Consider the following 24,762-nt stretch of genomic DNA (forward strand, 5'->3'; position numbering starts at 1 on the left):
CTCTAATGCACGTGCCACGTGCAAAACGAAGAGACGTCAGTTTGGTAACAAGTCTAATTACTCTGTAATTAGTTTCCCGATTGCGCTGATACTTGACATGGATGTAGGCAACCGCCGGGCAATGCATTTCCATGTGTCACGGTTGGGGTGCAGCTGCACGTGCGCACGGGCAGGGTGACGATTCCAGATCTCGAGAACGGCTGGGCCGATTGTGATCAAAGTTGGCACACCGTTAGGGGTCGGCGAGTAGGGTGCCGTGCACAAGTCAGATGGGACCCATTTGGCACGTGCGCACGTGCCGGCTGACGCTTCCAGATCTCAAGAACGGCTGGACCGACTGTGCTCAAATTTGGCATACCGCTTGATACCGATCAGTAGGGCGCCGTGCACCAGTCATTTAGTATGTAATTCCATGCGCCACATTGGGGTGCAACTGCACGTGCGCACGTGCAGGGTGACGCTTCCAGATCTCGAGAACGGGCGGGCCTATTGTGCTCAGATTTGGCACACCGCTAGAGACCGGCGAATAGAGTGCCGTGCACAAGTCAATTTGAACCCAGGTTGCACGTGCGCACGTGCAGGGTGTCGCTTCCAGATATCGAAAACGGCCGAGTCGATTGCACTCAAATTTGGCACACCGCTAGAGACCGGCGAATAGAGTGCCGTGCACAAGTCAATTGGGACCCAGGTTGCACGTGCGCACGTGCAGGGTGTCGCTTCCAGATCTCGAAAACGGCCGAGTCGATTGCACTCAAATTTGGCACACCTCTAGAGACCGGTTAGTAGAGTGTCGTGCACGTCAATTTGTAGCACACCCACTCCGGTGTGCACGTGCAATGCTCGTTCTCTCGTTTGGCGGCGGGCGTTTTTGCTGCGCTTACAGAGGTGCTTGCTCAAACAACCTGCGGTCCCGCGATGCGGAGCCCAGCATCGCAGATGCTGGTACTGGTGGGTGAAGAAAGCAAACATGACCACAAATAATGGGGCCAGCGTCATCGGTTACTTACATAGCTACTTCAGTAGCGAATTCACGGAGAAGAGTTTGGTTAGCGGCTAGCGCGCTTTCAGCACGGGCACCGTAGAAGCATTGGACACAGGCTAGAATAACTCGCGTGTGTTGTTGATGTTATTACGCTTTATAAATGCCTATTACATAACTATACCCACAAAAATCAACTTAAGACAAACACAAACGGCTTATACGAATATAATCGTGAATCTGAAATATAGGTAAAGCAGCACAGCTAAAATCGTTTACAAAATAACGTTTAAACTACTAGTAGGTGAGCTGCTCTTCAGAACATGCAGGCCTGGTCTGACGGACGGAGGCGTTTACCGGGTCGTTTCTTGGCTGGCCTCGGTGTGTCCAGGTCATCCCTCGACTGACTTCTGCTGTTGCCGAGGTTCCGTGACGAAGACAGCGAGCCGGGCCGGCTGCCCAGCGAGCGCTCATCTGCCGGTGATACAATGCAGGCAGGGTCATTTATCGCGAATGATTCATTATTTTGGAAAAATGTGTTTTTTAATTATCCTAAAAAAATATCCACTTGAATAGCATTGATCTGTTTCTCTGTGAACCAAAACAAAGAATGATCAGGCAGTAACCGCAATTTTTTTAGCGCCAAGTGCATGAAACGGCAGTGAATAAAACGGAGATTAACCGTTCACCCATTTCTAAGAACATAGCGAAGACCGAGCGAACGATGGTATGTTACTTGTTGCTGCATTGTTATTTTTTACTGTTTTTACATACTGTCCCTGGAATTTTAATCCAACTGTGTATACTTCCTTGTGGTAACTGGTAAGAGCGCCTCTGAGACGATGCCATGCTACGACTCCACTACCTATAATATGCATATGCCTAAAATGCCTAAGAAAGAAATGCGATGGTTTTGAAACAGGCGGTTTATGTTTTGATTTTTGACTGCATAAGGCACGCTGTTAACCCTATTCCTGGCGGGGGGGCCTCAGGAGCCCCCCCCCTGAGGTTTTTTGGTTATTTCTCCCAAACGCGTTGAGCTAGGAAGCTCAAATTTTCTGACTTTTCCTAAAAGGCTTCTACGCAACATGTCTAAAAATTTTGAGTTGATCTGACCTCAGGTCAGGTCACCAGAGGCGGTTTGGTGACCCTACCTCAGAAAAGTTTGCAATCACGCCAGAGCTAGAGTTTTTGACCGATCAATTTCTTCTCTTCAGGGTTTAGTTAGGGTACCAGTATGTGCAATTTGTATATCTCGGAATTTTGATATCGGTGACCTAAGGTCAGGTCAATTTCGCGACCTCCCCATTATAAGTCAATGGGAGAAAAATCAACTCCCTGTTTTTACCACTAAAACGGGTCGGAATGGCCCCATATACCATACATGACTTCATATACGATCAACCTTCACTACCTTGAGGTCTGTTTTGCTGTTGGGCAGCTGTGAGGTCATGTGACGTCATCAAAGGTCACCAAAGGTTTTTGGCCAATAACTCCGTACAGGAACAAGATACAGACGCGTTGATGGTCTCATTGTGTTCAGCTCGTCAAGACGCATCGAATGATATACATGATGACCTCGAGGTCACGTGACCTGAGGTCAACCTTTGACCTTGACCTTTCGAGGTCAACATATATATCATTCGATGCGGATTGACGAGAGGATCACGATGATGCCCTTATTTTGTTCCTATCTTGACTAATTCGAAAGTTATTCGAGAAAAACTCTCTCAATATCTAGCGCCGCCATTTTGACTTTTTCGACCCCTGTGACGTCATCTTTGACCTGACCTGAAAATGACCTTAGTAAAAATTGTAGATCTTGGCCGTGCGTATCCGATGCCGTTTACCGCTTGTCGCTATCTTGCTTCGTTCTCGAGATCTCAGGGGGGGGGGGGCCGAATCGGCCCCCCCCCCCCGCCAGTTTCTTGTCCCGGCGGAGCCCGCCAGGAATAGGGTTAAGATTAATGGTGCCACGTAGAGTTCAAGGTCTGCATATGCACCAAGAAGAAGAAAAAAACTTAATTGTCATTGTACACCAGCTGTAGCATGCGGGGCGTGCGCCACATGTTGTATGGGGACATTCCATTCACACCACTAAGGGGCCGCTAAGGGGGGGGGGGAGGCATGGGACCCACGCCACCCACTTAATACCCGACTTTCATGCCTACGGCACTGCATGAAAGGAAATGAGCGCACGATCAGGTGAGCTGAGACGGTTCTCTGCGCCTGCTTTCTTTATGTCTACAGAACTATATCTCAAGCAGCTCATGGTGAGTCTCTCGTTGAAGTTGTCCACAATGGGCTAATACGGTAAAATGACCATTGTGGTCAGCACGCCCAAAGGCTCAATTAACTAACTGACGTTTTACTCCGCACCTTTGTAGAGGACGGTGTGCAGGGGGCACACCTCTCCGACCAGGCAGACCACGAGCAGCACGATCAGCAGCACGGCGCCGGCGCTGCCCACGATGATCAGCAGCTTCTCCTCGTTGGTCAGCCCGCTGATGAAGTCGAGGGTCAGCGCGTCGCCGCCGCCGCCGCTGCCGTCCCCGCTAGTGCTGAGAACTGCAGCCATCCCCGGCGCAGCGCCGCATCACGCACCAGGGCCGCGCATGTCACTGGGTCGGGGTGACCTCGCGACAGGTCATGCCGAGTCAGGATGTTAGTCAGCGGCGAGCGGTAGATGTTTGCTGATCAGCGAAATACACGGCAGACGGTAGGTATGTTCGCCTGAATGTGTTGATCCTGCTCCAAGTCAGCCCACGCTGAATGGGAGCACACCAGCCCGAGCCAGGTCACGCCAGGTCACGGTACACGGGCCGGAGGCGCTGCTCCGTCAGCTCAGAGTCACGGCAGGGCAGCCGGAGCCGCGCACCACTGACGCCTTCGGGCCGCGGCGGGTGACGGGCGGCACCGAGGCCTGTCGGCCGGCCCAGCTGCGGCTGTGACCGAACCACCTGTACGACACACACGGCTACAGTCGAACCCCGCGGCTACAGTCGAGCCCCGTCCGTCACCGGTGGTGTGTGGCCGTCACAGCTGCGGAGCTGCCAATGTGGTTACGGCGCAGGTGGCATTTACGGCGCGGGAAGTTCACGGCGGAAACACAGGGGAGGGGTCTTGCTGAACTGATTGGGTCTCAATAAACTGATGGGTCGCGCTAAATTAACTGCCGGTGGACAGGCTGGTGGACGAACTATAGTGGATCAACAGGCGCTCACTCTGACCGAGAACTGAGCGTGGAGCGTCCGTAGCCCGACCCCGCTCACCTCCGCAGTACTGTTGACGCCACTGCTGAGTCAGAGCTGCCGCGCTGTCGACCTGTGACAACTCAGGGTCGGCAGCCACCTGTCGGTCTCACCCCGGCGCCCCAAGAGGTGGCGCGGGACGGGACGGGCGGTCTTGCAACTGCCAGCTGTACCTACTTGCAAGCTCTTTTTACGATCCTTCTGATGAGCCAGTTTCCCTGACCTCGTTAGCCCTCCTGTTAGCCTCTCGGCTCGTTGCAAAGTTTCTGCACCTCTCCCCGTCCTTTTTCGATCCTCTCACCGCCCTTATTCGGTCCTCTCGGTGTCCTCCCGTGGTTCTGCCGCTCTCCTGCGGTACTCCTGGCGTCCTCCCGGCACTCCGACAGCACCACACCCTCGCCCGACCAACAATGAACACCGCAGTGACATGGATGCCACAGGCTCGGCAACAACAGCCCGAACCGCCCCTATGCTATGGCTCGGTACGGCCGCCCGCATCATTACCCCACATGGAAGGGACATTAACCCACTGCGACCAGACTGAGCCGTCAGTCTCCGATCGAGCCCAAACATTGTTTGTCGCGGGAAACATAAGCCATGCCCAGGGGCGTAGGCAGGGGGGGGGCCACTGGGCCATGGCCCCCCCCCCCTTGGGCGCCGAAGGCGCCCTTTGCGATTGGAGGGCGCCGAAGGCGCCCTCCAATCGCAAATGCAATTGTGATATAATCGAATCGAAAAACAATCGCGACTGGAGGGCGCCCTCCAATCGCGAATGTGTTTACAGGGAAAATACGGATGGAGGGCGCCCTCGGAGGACGCCCATTCCAAATACGCCCTCCAAATACGGTTGGAGGGCTCCCTCGGGCGCCCTCCAACCACATTTGTAGGCTGTAGCTCTCTAAGCGTAACGGTGGTCGCCTATGTAAGCCGCTGTCCTGTAAATAAGCGCCCTCTCACCCGAAGGCGCCCTCCTGTAGGTCGCCACCCTGCTACACATTGCCGCCCTTCTGCTGATCGGCGTCCTCATAATTATTGGCGCTCTTCTACCTATTGCGCCCTCATGTGAAATTTTGAAGGCCGCCTTTCTCCCTTTTGGCACCCTCTTGTTCAGTGCCGCCCTCCTACCTATTGGTTCCCTAGTCCTTCCTGTTGAATGCTAATCGGGGCCCTTCTCCTATTGGCGCCCTCGTGTTGATCGCCGCCCTCCTAACCACTGGCACCCTCCTGTTGATCACCGCCCTCCTATCTACTGGCACCTTCCTGTTGACCAGCGCCCTCCGCACAGACGCCGTCCTGTTCGTGTCATCCTCTTGAGCAAAGGCGCCCTCCTCACCATTGCCACCCCCATTTTAATCGTCACCCTTCCGCTCATTGGCGACTTGCAGTTGATGACCGCCCTCCCACCTATTGGCGACCTCTTGTTGATCGCCACCCTCCTATTGGTGCTCTCCTGTTCCTCGCCACCCTCTTACCTGGTGGCGCCCTCCTGTTGATTGTTGATCGGGGCCCTCCTACCTATTGGTGCCCTCCTGTTGATCGCTGCCCTTCTATCCATTGGCGCCCTCCTGCTGCTCGCCAACTTCCTACCTATCGGTGCCCTACTGTCGAAACTCGGGATGTTGATCGGGGCTCTTCTACCTATTAGCGCCCTCCTGTGGATCGCAGCCCTTCTACCTATTGGCAACATCCGTTGATCGCTGCCCTCCTATCATTTATTTACTCCTTTGGCATGTTCTTCAACTTAGTCGTTCTATTGCACATAGTTGGTGTCTTGCCTGTGAAAACTGCCACAAATGAACGTGCATTCAGCACAATGAATGAAGTACCTATACCTACCAAAACTATCTACGCTCTACGATGCATAAAACACGTCTTTGGTCTTAACGGATTGATCCTACTTTACGTGCATCATGGCATCTAGTTATATGTATTACGATTAAGTATTGTCAACAGGTTCGGCCGCAACAGCAGGCATCTGAAGTTTCGGTGATTGAAACTGGTTATGTGGGTACACTGTATGCACCTGTGAGAAGGCTATGAAGGCTGGTCTGAGGTAATTTGGATGATGTTTACGCATCTCGCGCTCCGGTATCAATCCGATACGGTGATATGTTGCGTAGATATGCCACCGCCAATAAACTTTTATACATCGACACCCATGAGCCAAGCTTTCTATACAGTTTGTGTGGCAGCGGCCCGACCAAACCTTAGGTATTTTTTATACCTTCAAATTTGGTAAAAGAGCGAGAGGAGCTTTGAACAGTGATCGTATAAAAGGCGTGCCTAAAAAGCGGAGGAAAAGGTTGTTTTCAAAAATTTCGCGCGCCTTCGGCGCAGCATTTCAAGACCACTTGACCTTTTGTGACCTGGAGTATAAAGAATACGCACGATGCAAAATCAATGCAGCACGACCTATACGAGGTTACGCAAAAAAAAAACTGGTGGCATGGTAAAAAAACGCCTCCCAACCCCCCCCCCCCCGTTGAGTGATTTTTTATCTCGCGACCGTATGGCGCCCTCCTTGGGTGAGGTGGCGCCCTCCAAACCCTTGGCCCCCCCCTTCGCGATTTTCTAAATACGCCGCTGGCCATGCCGGGATCTCGATTAGTGGCAAAACAAGTTTATTAGATGTAACAGCAACTCAAGAAACTCAAGATTACGAAACGATATTTATTTTTAAATTACTTTTAAATACACAAAGCTTTCAGTCACATACGACCTTGATCACTGTTTCACAATGTTTCACAATTATACAAACATCGCAAAAATGATACAAAAACCGTCTAAAATTATTAATGTGAAGCGCATGAAAACATAAACGTTTTTTGTATCATTTTTGCGATGTTTGTATAATTGTGAAACATTGTGAAACAGTGATCAAGGTCGTATGTGACCGAAACCTTTGTGTACCGTAAAGTGGGGCTATTTGAGACAGTGGGGCTATTTGAGACAGTACCTATTTAAAATCGCTATAAAATGAAGATCGTTTGATTTTGGTGTGATATTTTTGTTCAGGGAGGTGTGGAATCGGGCAGTAAATCGCCTGAGGAAAAATTAAGAATAAAATTTAAGTGTTTTTATTTTATAGCAATTTTAAATACTGTCTCAAATAGCCCCACTGTCACAAATAGCCCCACCTTACAGTATTTAAAAGTAATTTAAAAATAAATATCGTTTCGTAATCTTGAGTTTCTTGAGACTTGAGTTGTCGTTATCCAACTGTCATGGGTGCTTTAGGCACATTTATTAGATGTTTTGGAGCCCGTATGGTTTTGTATGCTGGCGTCTATTCCAATGAAAATTTAACTTTATCTTGGGCTCGGCTGAAAATCATAATTGGAACTTAACCAGCTTATGTTGGTAAAACGTCTAAAATAGTTGTCGAAGTAGGCAAAACATCTGGGCAAAAAAGTAAATACTGAAACAGCTAACGGCTGTGTCATCGACCGTTAGTAAACACAGAACACGTCGTGTCAGCGTTAGGCCTGACCGATGATGCCGGGATTTGAATATTGTACCTAATAATTGCAGTTTCGGCCCAGACGTTCACAAAGCGTAAAATATTACAGCTTTCCGAAACGTTGTTAGAACGCTCCATAGACATGGGAATGCTTTCAAATAATTAATTATTATCGGCTAACGGTGCAGACGGCAGCTGGCCCTGCGTCTAACCAAGTTTCCTTTCGTCTATGTAACTAGCTGGGGCACCGATGAGGCCGGTGGCCGACCGACAGTTTAGTGGCTGGGCTGGCCAAACGAACTGGCTCCCGCTCCGGTTGCTCGGGTCGCGTCAGCCGTCACCTCTCGAAGTCGAGACGGACGAGAGTAGGTAAAAGGAAGACCCAAGGCCATCTAGAGGAAGACCCGTGGAGACGAGAGAGGCGGATCAAACGGACGCCATGTGTCAACTGCCAGCGCGCGAGGTGGGGGCGACAAACTAGTGTGCTGTCTGTTCTCATTCTTTCTCTAGCCGTCGGCACGAAGGTATACAAACAGAGCCAGTGGCGCGGGAACTTCTTCCAGACGGGGGGGGGGGGGGGGGAGGCTGCACCATAATAGAGATCATTGATCAACCTCGGGTACCCCCCAGATCTAGTTTTCTCAACGATTTTATGTCATTTTTCACACATTGGCCGTTTCAACGAGAAAAACGAAAACATTTACCGTTTTGGCAACCTATCCGCGCTTATGTATGAATCTATGAAATTATGTTCGTAGATTTCCGATTTCGATTCGGGATTCCTCCAGTTGAAGGCATAGGCGCGGGAGCCGGGGGGGCAGTGGGGGCAGCTTGCCCCCCAACTCTGGGGCCGTGGGGGCGGTGCCCCCACAGCTTTGAGACGGAATGCCACACTTTTTTTTGCAAATGTTTTCTTTTTTTGTTGAAAAAGCCGAGGGGTGAAAAATAAGTGGCCTAAAACCGGTGAGAAAACTAGATTTGGGGGTACCCTAGGTTAATCTCTATTATGGTGTGCCCCCCCAGTCGGAAAGTAGTTCCCGCGCCCCTGGTTGAAGGGGCTCAAAATACATTACGAGCCCCCCAGCCGAAAAGTTGGAGGGGCTCAGCTCAGCCCCCGCTAGCCCCCCCCCCCCCCGGTTCCCGCGCCACTGAACAGAGTGGTACGAGATTGCACAATTCAATTGAGCCAGCGCCGGCCGGCACCGACGGTGACGACTGACGATGGTGGTCGGAGCCAAGGCCCTAAAGTCGGAGCAAGATTACTTTTTTGTTCAAACTTTGCCAAAATTACGGTAATTCAAGGAAAATTGATACCAAATCCTCCATATCAGCTACCAGATTAGCCATTTGCTGCGCACTTGTTTCATTCAAAACCTTATTTGTGTGTTTTTTCAACAATGTCTTTCATAGGAATCGTTGACGTCATTGAATGATGAGGTATTTCCTGGGAAATTTCCGATAAATTAGCTCAATTATGCGGTACCTTCAATTTGAAATTTGATTTTTTGTTGTTTGTTGGAAAAATGTCGTATTTGATCAAATTTTTCACTTGCAAATTTTTGTCATATGTGGATAAGATTTTCTTATTCTAATCGACGATTGGCTTAAAAACAGACGTCATAGACGTAAATATATTTCAACTGAAGCGTAATCAAATGAAATGTGGCCGTCTGCTAGACATGCGAGATCCGGTGGAAGCTCAAATGCTCTTCCAGGAGTATGTAGAGCTCAACTGCGACTCTGCTTTTTTCTTCACAGATGGCTCATGTCACGAAAATCAGATAGGTTCAGCAGCCGTCGGCCCTGGGCTTAGGTTTGGGACCCGGCTTCAAGAATTTACGACAGTCTTTAGTGCCGAAGTTCACGCAATCGAAAAAGTTATGGAGCACATCAAGGCAGAAAAGATTGATCGGGCAACCATCTGTACTGATTCGAAATCCGCTCTTCAAGCACTGGAAAGGACCGATAATGTTACCCACCACGGTATCTACAATATTCTCAGGATCACATCAGATCTCAATGAGGGCCAGCATGTGACCCTTCTTTGGGTTCCAGGTCATTACGGTATTGCAGGAAATGAACGTGCGGATGTCCTCGCAAAGGAGGCTGCAATGCGACCTGATCCAGTTGTGGAACCTATGGCCCAAGGGGACGCTATTCATATGATAAAAATCAAATTCGCCGAGTACCTTCAACGCAAATGGGACCAACATCATGCTGCACATATGTATGCGATCAAACGAGAACTTAGAACATGGGTCACATGTAACCAACCAGACAGGATACGCGAGGTGACCCTGGCCAGATTGAGGTGTGGTCATACTCGCCTCACCCATGGCCACCTTTTTGATAGGACGGGCCCTCCGATTTGCCACACCTGCGACACACGCATCTCCGTAGAGCACATTTTGATCGCATGCACGGCATTGCATCACGAACGAAGACACATCACTAACTATCTTGCGGTACAACACCTTAAAAACGACCTCCCGACGCTTCTCGGGGACGACACAACATTGACAAACCTGGTACTTGATTTCGTCCTAACATCACCCTACTCAGAGCTACTTTAACGGCCTTGACTGTTAGCAGGCGCCCGTTTCGCTACCACCAGGCTGACTTGTGATACGGGATGGGTCGGGTTTTTCGCTGGTGCCGAAACACAGAGCTTCGGTGGCAGACGGGTTTTCTCCTGCCGCTGGAGCAGGCTTAGAGGCTCAGCGGCCCAGCGAGCTACACCAGCGGACCCCGGCCGCTGAACAGCGGCGGCGGCCGGGTTGAACGACCACAGACAACCGTCGGCCGCCAACTGCAGCAGCGACAGATTCCCCATCCTCCAAACCATTCCTTTCATCGTGACGCTTAAACATTCACAAACCCCATCCCTCCCAGCGACATATCCCCCACTCTTCAAACCATTCCTGTCATCAAACTCTCGTAACCTTACCATTCACAAACTTCCTCCTTCCCTCCCTTCACAAACATCAATTTACCGGTAAGTTTCACTGTCATTTATGTGTCTTAACGTAAATTCATGGGTTTTTTCCCATATTCATGGCATAGTACATGGATATGGGTTTTCCCATGTTGTCTTGCTGTAAAAGTGGCCACCGGTCTTAGTTAGGACGGCCGGTTTGTTTTGCGCGGCGTAGTTAGGTCGCCGCCCTCCTCGCGAGGCCGGTAACGTAAGTTAGGGCCACTAAAAAAAAAAAAAAAAAAAAAAAAAAAGCCAGGCCAGAGCTTTTGCTGATCACCGGTGCATTCCAATTCCGCTTATAATCGGTAAAGAAGGGCAATTGATCAAAATAATTTCACGTAACTCATCATCCTAATTCCTACAGGGTGTTTCACTAAAAGTGTCAAAAAGTAAAAGGTCCTTATGCACATAATAACAATGTTTTCTATGGACATTTGCACATCATTCTATCCGCGATTGTTGGACATTTGAATATATAAAAATGATATCACCGTCACTCAAACCTATTCCACATATCCGCCGCTTCTTTTGATGCACCGTTTCGGCACGTGTCCGGAGGTGCCTCACAGCCCGTTTTCATCTTCAGCGTCCAGACTGTCGGCAAAGCCTTGCATTGTGCTCTTCAGCTCCAAAAGTGATGCGACTTAAGTCTTCCTCAGCTCTGCGAGAGCTACTGACCAAAACCAGAAGGCTAGCGTGACAGATCGGGGCCTCGCGCTGGCCAGGGGCGGGCGGTGAGGCAGCTGATTATTCGGCCAGGGAACGGAACTTCTGGTCCAGCCAGTTCTTGGTGGCTACAGCTGTTACAGTGGTTGTTTCTGATAAATTGGGGGCTTGGCTATTTCTGATGTTGAAATAAGCTTCTTGTTATCTTAAAAGGCCCTAAAAAAAGACCCTGACCTTTTCAACGATTTCCGCCGAGAGGTGGGGGCGACCCGCCTTTTTTTTGGACTGGAGCCGGCATCAAAGGAACCCTTTTAAACCTCTCAAGAAGCCCTTTGAAACTTTTATAATCTGGGTCGTAGCGAGGTGAGAGAGTGAAACGTTTCCTGAAAAGTCGGCGTACGGTTTCAATGTTTCTGATAGCACCAAATGTAAGTGTAATCCACCGCTCCCGTTGCGGTGTAAATAACCTGTTCTTGTTCTGTATAAGGAAAAAACGACTAGTAACTTTGGCCTCCTGCCCTCGCTCCGTATGAGTGTAAGATATATCTTAAGTGGCCAAAGCATAAATGTCCAAAAATTTGCAACAAAGCCACGTGCACAACCACGTGCTTTGCGTATTTTATATATCTTTAATAAGCATTTTCTTTTTGACACTTTTAGTGAAACACCCTGTAGCTCAAGCTGTTTATACAGGTGAGAAGTTGGATTGATGTTAGCTCTCAGCAGTGAGCCTCAATATTCAGGTTTCGAAGTTTGAACTCAACGTTAAATGTCATGTCAAATCATGTCATACATATACTTTGTAATTTATTGTTACTCTCACAATATTGTATTATTTCAACATGACTGATGTTATTGAAAAGTTGCCCTCTGCTCCAACTCCACATTGACAGGTTAATATCGATGATGTCAATGCACGCTTCGCTTGTTTGTGGTAATCAGAATAGCATCTACTACTAAAAGTGTAAAATGTTTAGTGGTTAATTATCTGCCCAATTTCTGAGCAATAAAATAAGTGGTAGGTACTGCTTCTCCCACTCAGTACTGGATTAAAAGACAAAACCATTACCATTGCAACAATGTCTCTCCCTTGTCTGCCACAATCTAGGCAACCTTGTCCCCATGGCCCATAGGTACCACTTCATAAGTCCTTATGTCAATGTCAGCTTTCATTCATACTTTGTAGCCATGGGCAGATAACTAGGGGGCACAGATAATGACTTTTGCATCATTAGTTTTGCATTTTCTGTTGAATTTGAATTAATATTCTGTATAGCTTTTGCTTTGTGATTAGTTATGAGACAGCAACCATGGGCAGATCTAATTGGTTGTGTCTGGGTTTTTGGTGTGGTGGTGACCAAGTTTTTGGTCATTTTGTGGATAAAAATTGGATTTTTTTTTGTTGGTAGCAAATAAGCATGGTGGGGTTGGACTGGAGATGTCAATCGGATACCAATTTTTTGGTATACCAATACCAAACCAATACCAACTTGGTTTTTCAATTTGGTATTTCAAGGCGAGTGCATTTGGTATTTTGTTGGTATTATGAATCCTCACTAACGTAAAAGAGGCTGGAATTTTGGTAAAAAGTTGGTATTTTCCTCATATTCCCAAGTCAGTTCGGTTTCGGTATTTTTCCATGGATATTTTTGGTGTTTGGTTTGGTATTGGTATCACGATTTTCCGTAATTGACATCACTTGGTTGGACACATTCTGATCTTGGCGAATTTAGACCTGCCATTGTATGTATGTTAGTGACCGATTGTGGTGGAAAAGCTTGTTCATCTGCTAGTTTGCCAGTAGTTCTCAGTTCCCGTCAGTCGCTATAGATGACGCCACTGCTGCCCGGCCTGTGGGACTCGCCGTCACCCATCCCCGCTCACCCGACCCCGGCCGGATGTGCCGGGTCAGGTCACTGGCGGGGTAACCAGGCTGATTACCACGGTCACCGGGCGGATCAGAGCAGTTACGACCGCGTTCCATCGCTGGTTAGCGGGGTGGAGTCCAGTTCCGCTGCTGGACGCTGCGAGCTCACCATGATTCAGCGGTGTCCCGCCGCGATGATCTGGGCGGATGGGTCGGGGAGGGGGAGGGTGGTGTCCCCTCCCTGGAACGCTGTGGGTCTGGCCGCGTAACGTCTGTATCATCGTGACGAGAGCCAGGATGGCAGACCAGGCCATCTCGGTAATGTTCCCCGAAATGGAAGGGCTATATGCTGTGTCTTTATCTCCCTGTACGTAACCATTGGTTTCTGGACTGTGGAGCGTGTAGTGTGCTTTTATAGAATTGCCATTATTTCTAACTGTTAGAAGGAGATTTCCTCGTTTTTTGCTACCTTTCTAGCCGGCATAAGATTGTCTTACCAAAAACTGCTCCGCTTGACGGAGCCAAACCTCCTCATTAAATTTTTGTTTGTGAATTCGTAAATGTACGACTGAATGTTTCCCACGTAAGATTTGAATTATATGCGTTTTTAAGTTGGGACGTCGCATCCCATCCAATCATAGCCAGTTCGAAACTTTTTTGTGGACTCTCCCATGTTCTTTACGTAGGCGTTGCTCGCCCCTCCCGAAGCCGGTTTTATTTCAGCCGAGCGTGGGACAGCTCCGCGCCTTTCTCTGCCCTCCCATGAGCGGTACTGTGCGGTGACGGGCGCGGGTCGGGTGAGACCTTCTGATACCTGGCCCGACCTCAGGCCGGCTCGTGTTTCGGGGTGATCGAGCAGGCGACAGTCAGACGATACAGTCGATGGTGTTCACCGCTTCAGAGTTCGGATGAAGGTCGATACGTGTCTATAAGGACGGCAGACTGAACCGGTAAACGGTGCTTATTGTTCAATGCTTAGCTCGTCGGGATCTCTGTTCTGCGCTCAAGGACAGTCGTCCGCCTTTCCTATTTTGCAAGATGCGATCCTCCATCGATCTGCCCTGTCTAACTGAAGACTTTTCACTGGGAGGTCGTTGAGCATTGAGCAAGCTTACTAATATTCATCACTGGACAGCGGCACAAAATGATCCCCTACACGCCATCCCTCCCTTACTTACTGGTCTTACTGGTCGAGCGGCAGCGTCGTTAGCCGGCGGAGGCCCAATAGTTGGCCCCAAGCAGCCTCTGCTCCTCCTAGCTGGAACACCCTGGTCAGCGCTGCTCGGGAGAGAGTACCATGCTACCGTTGTTTCAAAGCTATCCGGAAATACATATTTAGACGGGGCTTCGGTCTATTCTTTTGACTAGTCTCACCTCACCATCCTCCGGGCTTCCAATTCCAGCCAGACCGGTATCGTTCACGGTCCAGCAGTGATGAGGTCGAAGTCATCAATTCAGGCGTTATCCACGTAGCCAGAAGTCACAGACAAATTTGAGACCCTGAACTAAAAAAGTAACAATAGTATAGAGGGACATTTAGTCATTGGATTTACAGGGCCTTAATCAAGGCCGTATAAGAGGCCTTAATGTGCACGGTCTCTTTAGAACGGAGAGCGGAGATGCCTCATGCCAAACTGTGTGTGGTGCGCCCGGTTACACATGAGGCACTGGGACATGTCAATAACAACACTTGAAGGTCAAGGCAACACATTTCAGTAAAACATTTGATTCTAGGTTATTTGGGCTGGCGATATTGGTCATACGAAATCATGACATATTTTCGCGAACACCCTGTACTCGCCCGGTTTGCGCTGATTTGGTGACGCTGTGCCTTCCCCCGGGGTCGGGTTAATGACCCGGGGTGCAGTGGTGCAGAACTCGCCTGCCGACGGCCGTATAAACCCCGTGCACCTGTAGAGGCGCTGGGTAGCGCCGGGCACTGCATCGCTGTCCAACGGACCGCGGCGTCGGGTGGCACTTCTGTGGCATGTCCCCTGGATTGGTGCGGTGAGCGAATTGCATTGGGGACTAACTTTTGAAGCTCCCCAGCCCGCAGGGCAGACGGTAGGCGGCGCCCCTTACGGCTGCACTCGCTCCGACGGGGTGGTACGAGGGTGACGTCACATGACGTCACACGCTGGCGGCCGTGCCCCCGTCGGCGTGGCCGGTCTATATAGTTGGCAGCAGACCAACGGGACGTTCTCAGTCGTACAGACAGCTCCGCCGCGTGGGTCGAGAGCGCGAGAGGCACCTCATTCCAGGTTGGTTGGCGCTCAGCGAGCTCTTCCCTTGGTGGATTTTGTGGAATGGGTTGTTTGTATTTCGCGCAATTTGTAGCGCAATTTGTAGCGCATTTTAACGCTACAAATTGATCCTTGCTTTTTGGTTTGCGATATTCAACGCTTTACTGCATTCCATATGGTTTGCTCTCTTGTAGCACAGAATTAGTTCTTGCTTGGTAATGTAGGACATTCTCTAGGGCATTGTCTAGCCTGGTTCACCGACCACCGCTCATTCTGCGTCATTATCTATTCGCTGCAGCAGCGCAGCGTATCGCTCGTCATCTGTTTTTTTTTCTCGCGGCGCGGTCGTTTTACAACAGGTCCGTATCGCGTCACCTCATTGCAGCGCCATTGACCTACTCGCAGGTTAGAGATACAAGGTGTCGTCCCGTTTCCGTCGACACAGCTGTACAGGTCACGCAGCAATCCACTCCCTTCTTTCGTCCCCCTCACATTAGCATCTGGGGACGGGACACGGGTCACGGCATTCTGGCAGACTCAGCTGCCGAATGCTGTGTGTCAAGGGCTGGGACTGCGTTCGTCTGAAACTGCGGGATTCTAGTTGCAAGACTATTGTAATTGTTTGCTAAGTCTCAACTAAAATGTGCTCGATTGCAGAGATTTTCACTTATTTGCACGGATTTCCTGTCGGATTCAGAATCAGGGGCATCTTTTTGTGGGTATCCTTTTTTGTCGGGGATGCAAGTGCAAAACTTGTTTGTGCCTTGCTACACTCGATCACACACTCGGCGCAGAAATTCAGGTCGTTTTCAGGTTGGTCATAGACGACTTCAAATCACGGCCTTTAATCTCAATATCGCTCGAGTCCTCACACTTGTTCACAGGCTCAATCACTTGATCTACCTTCTACCGGTCGCGGCACACAGGCACGTTCACATCTGAAAATATAGGTGCTCCCAGGCCGGTGTGAGGGGGAGGGGCTGGTCGCGCCACCGCGTCTCTCGCCCCGCGTGTTTGGCCAGCTGGTGGTGACCCGTCTCTGGGTCGGAGTCGGGGGAAGGGGATGGGGGGGGGGGGGTCACCACGCGGCGTTCGTCCGCCCCCCCCCCCCCCCGGCGGCTGGCGGGGTTCACTGGGCATCTGCTCGTCTGGCGCCTCGACTTTAGTGAGATACGCCCCATTCCCAAACGTTACGACATTTCAGTGTTTAGGCGAGCCATTTCGGGTTTCATTTCTTTCGCAAGGTTTCCATTGAACGCGGAGGATAGCCCAATTCCGACTACCCGAGCTGGTGTTGGTGACCCCGGGTTTTGTCTGGTCACCATCAGAGCTATTTGTCTTCTCTCGGATCCACCTCTTGCGCAAACAGACCAGACAGGCAGACACAGCGCGTCTGGTCGTCGCCTGTTCTCGTGCAGGTCGCCTGTTCTGCCCCTTCTACAGAGTATGTACAGGGGCGCACTTTTGAAGCCCTCGTTTGCGCACGTGCGAGGCTTCACTGCTGCTGCACTTTATAACCTGTCGAGCTATGCTGTTTTGCTAGCAGTTCTGACAGAAGCTGCCGTATTTCAGTGCCGTTTGCCAATTTACCGCCCGCCTCGCCGCTGCTGTCGGTGACACAATCATTGCACGCTTTGTACGCACTACACAATGAGGTGTCTGTTCAATATCATTGGCGGGATATTTCCATTTAAAATTACGCAATCCAGTCAACATATCGCCATCCCATCACTCGACACTTCTCGACATAAACATTTACACGTCACTCACGTCAGCACAGTTCGAATGCCGTGTGTCCGGGCTCTCTGTGCCAGGGGCAGGTGCTGTTTTGTTGTAGGCGTGTAACATGTGCCAGAGCTCTCACCAGTGCTCCCGTCCGGAGGAGTGTCCCACCACGGTGGTCGGTGTGTGATGCGGATCAATATGTCATGGCGAGGGGGCGTGTCGCGGTCTGGGCGGACACTTTCAGACAGATGACATGCGCGCTTTTTTGGCAGCTTTCTGTTTGTGCATGAACAAAAACGAATTTCAACTACATTATACATGCTATTCGTTAGCATGTATTTTTGTCTCGAAATCGATCACTGCTTATTTATCTTACCTACTAAACATAAGCGTTCACTTGAAGGTTTCAGCTCTGACAAGGAACAAATCTGTCTTCGTTCGCCAGCATACCCTTCCCATGGGCTTATAAAGACGTCTGTCTCTGTGCGGCTGTAATGCCATAGACCATCCGAGCCCGCCGCTATGGCTGCTGGCGGTATGATGAAGGGTGCCAGTGAACGGTCTGCTCCATTCTGGGACGGAGCAGACCCCACAGAAACACGTGTGTGCGCCAGTGTTTAGACAGTGGGCGCATGCGGACCTCGCGGTGGCCGGCGGGCCGGGACGACCACCGCTGTGGCCTGTTCGGGTGGAAAACTACCGGTAGCGGGTCACGACAGGGGCGGACAGCTGTGACACCCGAGGGGGCGGTGTCTGACACCGAGGGGGCGCAGTCTCTGACACTGAGGGGCGGGGTCTGACACCCGAGAGGGCGGGGTGTGACACCAAGGGGGCGGGGTGTCTGACACCGAGGGGGCGGGGTGTGTGACACCCGAGGGGGCGGTGTGTGTGACACCCGAGGGGGCGGTGTGTGTGACACCCGAGGGGGCGTGGCAGGTGACCTCGTGACCGATCCCGACAGGCTCGTGTTGTGATACAGACTGCATGCCTCTCGAGTCTTGTGGCTGCGGGCTGTTGGTGTTTTTGCGCTGTGATCCATTATAAACACCTACTCCTCTGAATAATTTGCAGATTTGTTTTCTCTGACACTGACCTTTTGTCGGTATAAGTTGAACGTTGACCAGTCACGTCACCCCGCCGCTCTCCGCTGACCTCCCCCTCCCCTCTCTCCCCCAGGTCACACACCCCCACTCACAGCGCCGCCATGGAGGGTTTCCTGCCGCTGGACACGACGTTCGCCACGCGCGCCTGCCACGTGGGCCAGGAGCCGGAGCAGTGGACGTCGATGGCCGTGGTGCCGCCCATCTCCATGGCCACCACGTTCAAACAGGACGCGCCCGCCGAGCACCGGGTGAGAGGGAGGGGGTTACAAATGAAGAGGCAGGGGTATCGAATGGGGGAGGGGTAGAGCACCTTGGGTATTTTGGGTAGGCTAGGACTGGGATGGTGTCTTTATGAAACTAGGGTTGATGGGGGGGGGGCTGTAAAGATAGTAGGGACCGGCGAATGCTACTTTTAAGGGTTAATAATTATTAATATTATTATTCGTGCTACGTCGTGTCCAGTTTACATTAGAACATAACTTCATATTTGACAGTGACGTTGTGTGTACGTTTGTTTGTTGTTCAAAGACAGTAAGGACGAAGCCGGAAGCGGTATATCAATGCTGTCATTTTAGAGTGTCTAACGCATGTGTCATTCACAAATCAGTGCGTAGTTAAATGTCGTTCGTATCTCTGCTCGTCCTTTATGGATTATTTACAAACGACAGACATAAACAGACTTGATATGAACACTGAACAGGCTACTTTCGTCGGTGGCGTGACCTTCCTGCTATTACGGTATACATCACTGATGACGTAACATTCTTTTGAGACAGACAAATTGCTTTTGAGCCCAACTATTGCGTTCCAACCAAGTTGTGACCATCCACTTCCAACACCAGTTGCAACTTGCAGTGTGCCCTTCTGCTAACTTTCCTTTCTTCTCCATTTTCCATCGAGATCTCAGCGGAACAGGTGCTTGACAATCTGGTTTATATCCACTCCGTCTTCACAGCGGACTGTTTATTTTTTATAGCCTAGGCTAGTGTACACATTGATTAAGGGGTTTCACAAGTTAATGCGCGACGTGTTTGGAACTGAGCTTTGGTCCCGGCAGGGTTTCGAGTACTCTCGCAGCGGCAACCCGACCCGTGATGCCATGGAAAAGTGCTTCGCCTCCCTGGAAAAGGCCAAATACGGTAAGTGTCGTTCAACTCACCGTGTTTCTATATAATCGAGCTTTGGAGTGTTGATACTTCACCATTCACAAAGGTGACCTTCTTCGTCTTTTCATTCCATTTGCCGATGCATGTGGACAGCTCAACCATTTTACATTCATATATTCATGAAAATCCTTATGACTTCAATTTCTCCCCAGGCATGGCGTTCGCGTCCGGTCTGGCCGCTACCACCACCATCGTACACATGCTGAGCAGCGGAGACCACATCGTCTCGATGGACGACCTGTACGGCGGCACCAACCGCTACCTGAGCAAGGTGGCGTGCCGGATGGGCGTGCAGGCGACCTTTGTGGACGCCTCCGACCCGCAGAAGGTGGCCGACGCCATCACCGACAAGACAAGGGTGAGAGCGCTGAGAGCGGGGGCAGAGGGAAGAAAGAAAGGATTCGGCTAACTTCAACTGGCCCTGGACATTCAGGACTGCTTATTGGATATTTATACTGGGGAAAATGCGCCCTATTATTTTCCAAGCAAAAAGTTATTACATTTGCTATCGCTCCACGAAGCTCAAAAGTCAATCATAATATATGGTACCGATCGAGCAAGCCAATGGTCTCTAATGATATTTAATTTTCAAACGATAATTAATTTATGATCGCGCGTGACGTATCCGCTTTGTCTCGCCACCCCTCCCCCGCGTCGCTGACTGCCCTCCGGCTGCTCTTCTCCGCTTACCCAGCTGGTATGGGTCGAGTCGCCGACCAACCCGACCATGAAGCTGGTGGACATCGCCGCCATGGCCGCTGTGGTGAAGAAGCACCCCAACGTGCGACTGGTGGTCGACAACACGTTCATGTCCTCCTACTGCCAGGTGAGAGACGACCAGACAGACGCGCACTTATCTGCAACACGCAGATGTAGACTTGTGTGGGGCGTAAGCTGAAGTGACCGCAATGTAGACTTGCGTGTATCGGGTCTGTGATTTAGTAAGGCAAAGGAGTGTTACTGAGTGGAGGTATTTATCATTACGCGTTTTCGCTGTCTCGCTGGTTGGGTAGCTATCGACGGGCTGTGTCCAAATATCCTGTCATATTCCGATTCAAATGTTGATGACAGCTCTACATATATCAGCGCTTTAGGGCATTCATTTCTTGCATCTAAAGTAAGGCACTATTTGAATGCTGCCACTCCGCCCTCCCGCTACCTCGTCTCACCCCGTTCTGTCTACCGCCGGCAGCAACCGCTGACGCTGGGCGCCGACATTGTGATGCACTCGGCCACCAAGTACATGAACGGCCACACTGACGTGGTGATGGGACTGGTGGCCACCAACCGGGAGGACGTGCACGAGCAGCTGCGCTTCCTGCAGAACGGTGAGCGGGCCGCGCAATACGGGCGTGGGGTGGGGTGGGGTTGGTTGAGAGGTAAACATGCTAAATAGCCAGCTGATTCTAGATGGAGGGATTGGAATGATGATTGATGGGCTCGAGGTACATCATGTTCTAGCAAATTTTCGGACTGTTTCTGTGATATTTCGTGAACTTGTGTGAATGCGTTTTGTGTTTGAAATTAGTTTTCAACGCGTTTCAAATCCATATTCTTGTTTCTACAATGCAAATATTGAGGTGGCTGTCATATAAGGCTGCCCTTATTTTCCCCTAGACGTCCCCCCTTCAATAAAACATCGAATAACAGCGTACTTGTTACTGGTCTCTGGTCTTTCCCTCACCGGTCGACCCCCGCTTGTCCCGCAGCGATCGGCCCGGTGCCGTCTCCGGTCGACTGTTTCCTGGTGAACCGCTCGCTGAAGACGCTCGCGCTGCGTATGCGCCAGCACGGCGCCTCATCCGTGGCCGTGGCCAAGTTCCTCGAGTCCCACCCTGCCGTCGAGAAGGTGCTGCACCCGGGCCTGCCGTCGCACCCGCAGCACGAGCTGGCGCGCCGCCAGACCATGGGCTGCTCGGGCATGTTCAGCTTCTACATCAAGGGCGGCCTGACCGAGAGCCGGGCCTTCTTCAAGAACATCAAGATCATCACGCTGGCGGAGAGCCTGGGCGGGTATGAGTCGCTGGCGGAGCTGCCCTGCGTGATGACCCACGCCTCAGTGGACGCGGCCGACCGCGAGCGTCTGGGCATCACGGACTCTCTGATCCGGGTCAGCGTCGGCCTGGAGGACGCACAGGACCTGATGAACGACCTCGACCAGGCGCTCAGAGCCGCCGTGAGTTTGATTTGTCGTCCTGAGGGGAATGGTCTGCCAATGATGTGACAAGGGAAGGGCTCCGACGATTAGGATGTTGACTTTGATTCTGTATTCGTTCTTATTTTATATCAAAACTTTCAGGTAACAATGTCAATCTGCTAATAATATGTGAGATAACGTTTCACGGTTCCAGAATGGGCTTTTTGCTGATCACTTGATCTTATATCACGAAACGGCTGCTGACTGTTCCCATCCTTTATCATAGTTTAGGGTATTCAGGAGCTGATTGATCGCAACGTCCATATTCTGCTTGTGTCCGTCCTAAGTAATTGTCACCCAGTGTTTTCACTGTGCCTTGACAGTGACCTTTGTGTTGGCAGGTATCGGTCTGAACGGCGCAGCTGTGGCCGGCCCTCTCTGGCGCCCCTCAGGCTCCCCAGGGCGCCCCTCTGCCGGTCGTGGGCCGACCCGACCGGCTCCCCTCAGGCTCAGGCACGGGCCTTCACGGCACCCGTGGTGGTCCTTTCTTCACCTATGGCTACTGCGTAGTCGGCGTGCCATCCAAAAGGCGTCCATCACCGCACGTATTGTACGGAACCTGCGACGGGAGTGTGGGGTGTGTGGGTGCACCGGTGCCATTTCGAGTCGTGTGTTTTCGTATCTCTGTTTCTACGGGGCATTTAGAACACGACGGCGTGTGATCTGAGTGTGATGGTGGATGCCGCGTTTCCTTTTTCGACAATATTTTATGAGATGTGTCTAGTCATCGAAAATGATTTATTATACGTATCTCAAAACGAGCCAGTTCAAATGTATTGTTCTTGTTGATTTGGGTCGTTACTCGTTGCTTTTGCACTCGTTGATTTAAATTGTTTATCAGGATTTACTGTGTGGATATTTTGCGACATGGAAATGCAGCCGTTCACCTTGTTTACTGTCTCCGAGTTGTTGGCCATCGCTGTGCTGAATCAGAGAGGTTTTGATAGTTATCAACCGTCCAAATCAGCTCGCTGTGCGGATGATGTCGCCGTCCGTTGCACTCCGTGTACTGAACATCCCGTTTCCGTCAAGTCATGGCTAGCCTGATTGGGTTACAGTATGAGCTGCAGAATAGCGGTACGTCTGGAGTCTAAGACTGAGACGCCGTGATTCGTGCGTGGCAGACGCGTGCAGACTGGATGAGCGGAAACATGATACCCTCTTGGTCGTGGATGACATCGCATTTTCCAAGCGGCATGCATCCTATCCATCCGATCAGTATGCCGACAGCGTGAACTGGCTTCCACTGGGCCATGACACACACGAGCACGGTGAGCGAACGCATACCGGGAAGCAGGCATCGGTAAAATCCTTTTTGAAAGGATTGCATTCCCAATCCACATTCCTAGTGCCGAAGTGGATTGCATTCCTACCCGCAATCCCCTTTTTTCACTTGGATTGTGATCAAATCCGCAATCCTTTTTTGCAATCCTGTTGTATTATTATGTGCACTAGTGGATCTGGGGGAGGGGGGGGGGGGCATAGAGCCGTGCCTCCATCACCAAATGACCCATTTCTTGTACCTAGTCTTGCGAGTAATTTCTATCTAAGGCACAGGTATTTTATGGGAAATATTTTTTGCCTCAAACACCCCCATATTTAAACCTCTACCCAACCAGTGTTTTATATTTTCAAAACTCGCCCTCAAATACGTAATTTTGCCCTTCCTATGTAGTTCATCAGCGTATATCATTTTGAGCGTTTAACCCGCGCCCTGCTGGGGGTCCTGGATTTCCACGCCCTGCTGGGGGGGGGGGGGTGTTTGAACACCCCCCCTTGTAAGTTGGCTCCTGGGCCACGTAGCGATACGCGGAAGGCGGCGTTCGAAAGAGCGTCAAAAATAATGACGAAATCACTTCGGTCAGTTTTTTGGTCAGGTCAAAGGTCAGGTCACCAGAGGTCATTGAAGGCAAAATTTCGCCGATTTCCAGGTCGAATGTCGAAAATTTCCAAGAAGCCAACGCATAACTCGGGAACCAATAGAGCTAGAGCGCCACGGAAAAGCGCATTCGATAGCCCTATTAACGCCCTTTCTGAGTAATTCTCTCAGATTTGACCTAACGTCAACGGTTTTGCCTGCAGGGGGCAAAAACTGCAAAAATAACCGATTTTTTTCGAAAACAGTTTTTCTGCAATAACTTTTGACCCAAGCCTTGTACGAGCTTACTTTTACCGGCATCGTGTTCCTCTCGTCAAGACGCATCGAATGAACTATGACTTGACCTTGAAAGGTCAACTTGAAAATTTGACCTCAGGTCAAGGTCATGACCTGACCGGAAAGGGTCATGTTGCATATCAGTCGATCCGTATCGTCGAGGTGAACACATCTAAGGCGTTTTCATCGCTCTAGCATGCCTCTATCAAAAGTTATTTGCGAAAAACTGTTAGATACCATTCGTGACCTAAGATGACCTCAGGGCATAAACAAGGGTCACGGACACCATTTTCAAGTTCAGTGTGTCTAAACCACTTGTAATTCGGTGTTTGGGAGTGTTTATAATGTCTTTCATCCAAAAGAGGCGCATTTCAATTTTCTCCCATTGACTTATCCCTCGCCCTGGCAGGGGGGGGGTCGATGCGACCCCCCCCCCTAAGGTTTTTCGATGATAGCGTAAAAACGGCGGCGCTGCGCGCCGCCAAATTTGGCACAGCCTATGGGGCAACCTTTTTACATATGACCTGAAAATTTCAGGTCCAGGTGACCTTGGGTCAGGTCACCAGGTCAGAAAAACCGGTACAAGGTCATGGTCAAATTTCAATTTTCTTTTTGCACCTCTCCAACTCACAGTTTTGGACTGATTTCCTTCAAACTTTCAGGATGTGCTAAGTTCACCGAGTTGTATAACATATAGTTCGTTTTTTTTTTAGGTCACTGACCTGAGGTCAGTTAGAGGTCATTACGTCGTAATGTTAAGTCTATGGGAAAATACTAAATTCGGAAAATACTGGAGATATCCGCTTCGTTCTTTCACTTTGGTGCTTTGAAACCACAGTACTTAACAGCAGGTCACTTGGTGCTTCTTTGTTTGGTGTACTTATCCATGGGTCAGGTCAAATGAGGTCAACTGAGGTCAAATGACGTTTTTGCCAATAACTTGGCACATAATGACGCTAGAGCTTAAAAAATG

General features: G+C 50.5%; 2 protein-coding genes across 7 annotated transcripts in view; one reads left to right on the forward strand and one right to left on the reverse strand.

Annotated features, from left to right (window-relative positions):
- LOC122381159 (synaptotagmin-1-like) overlaps window positions 1-4,772 on the reverse strand; it is a 107,339-nt gene extending 102,567 nt beyond the window's left edge. The window contains exons 1-2 of the mRNA XM_043365010.1: window positions 3,359-4,772; window positions 1,337-1,453 (exon numbers count right to left, since the gene is read on the reverse strand). Of these exons, the coding sequence (XP_043220945.1) occupies window positions 1,337-1,453; window positions 3,359-3,557 (316 nt within the window). The 5' untranslated portion in view covers window positions 3,558-4,772. The remainder of the gene's footprint in view (window positions 1-1,336; window positions 1,454-3,358) is intronic.
- LOC122381162 (cystathionine gamma-lyase-like) overlaps window positions 1-22,525 on the forward strand; it is a 43,758-nt gene extending 21,233 nt beyond the window's left edge. Inside the window, exons 1-9 of one of the 6 annotated variants that reach the window (XM_043365015.1) lie at window positions 10,933-10,946; window positions 11,994-12,026; window positions 18,345-18,519; window positions 19,329-19,410; window positions 19,590-19,795; window positions 20,132-20,263; window positions 20,630-20,765; window positions 21,147-21,613; window positions 21,976-22,525. In XM_043365015.1, the coding sequence (XP_043220950.1) occupies window positions 18,373-18,519; window positions 19,329-19,410; window positions 19,590-19,795; window positions 20,132-20,263; window positions 20,630-20,765; window positions 21,147-21,613; window positions 21,976-21,987 (1,182 nt within the window). In that variant the 5' untranslated portion in view covers window positions 10,933-10,946; window positions 11,994-12,026; window positions 18,345-18,372 and the 3' untranslated portion in view covers window positions 21,988-22,525. Of the gene's footprint in view, window positions 1-9,392; window positions 11,006-11,993; window positions 12,027-15,338; window positions 15,462-18,344; window positions 18,520-19,328; window positions 19,411-19,589; window positions 19,796-20,131; window positions 20,264-20,629; window positions 20,766-21,146; window positions 21,614-21,975 lie in introns of those variants that run through there. The other 5 variants (XM_043365018.1, XM_043365013.1, XM_043365016.1 and 2 more) reach the window with 5 other exon arrangements.
- Window positions 22,526-24,762: the final 2,237 nt, after the last annotated feature.

Source organism: Amphibalanus amphitrite, unplaced genomic scaffold (genome assembly GCF_019059575.1).
Source record: "Amphibalanus amphitrite isolate SeventyFive unplaced genomic scaffold, NRLGWU_Aamphi_draft 000115F_arrow, whole genome shotgun sequence".
In the NCBI taxonomy this organism is placed as follows: Eukaryota; Metazoa; Arthropoda; class Thecostraca; order Balanomorpha; family Balanidae; genus Amphibalanus; species Amphibalanus amphitrite.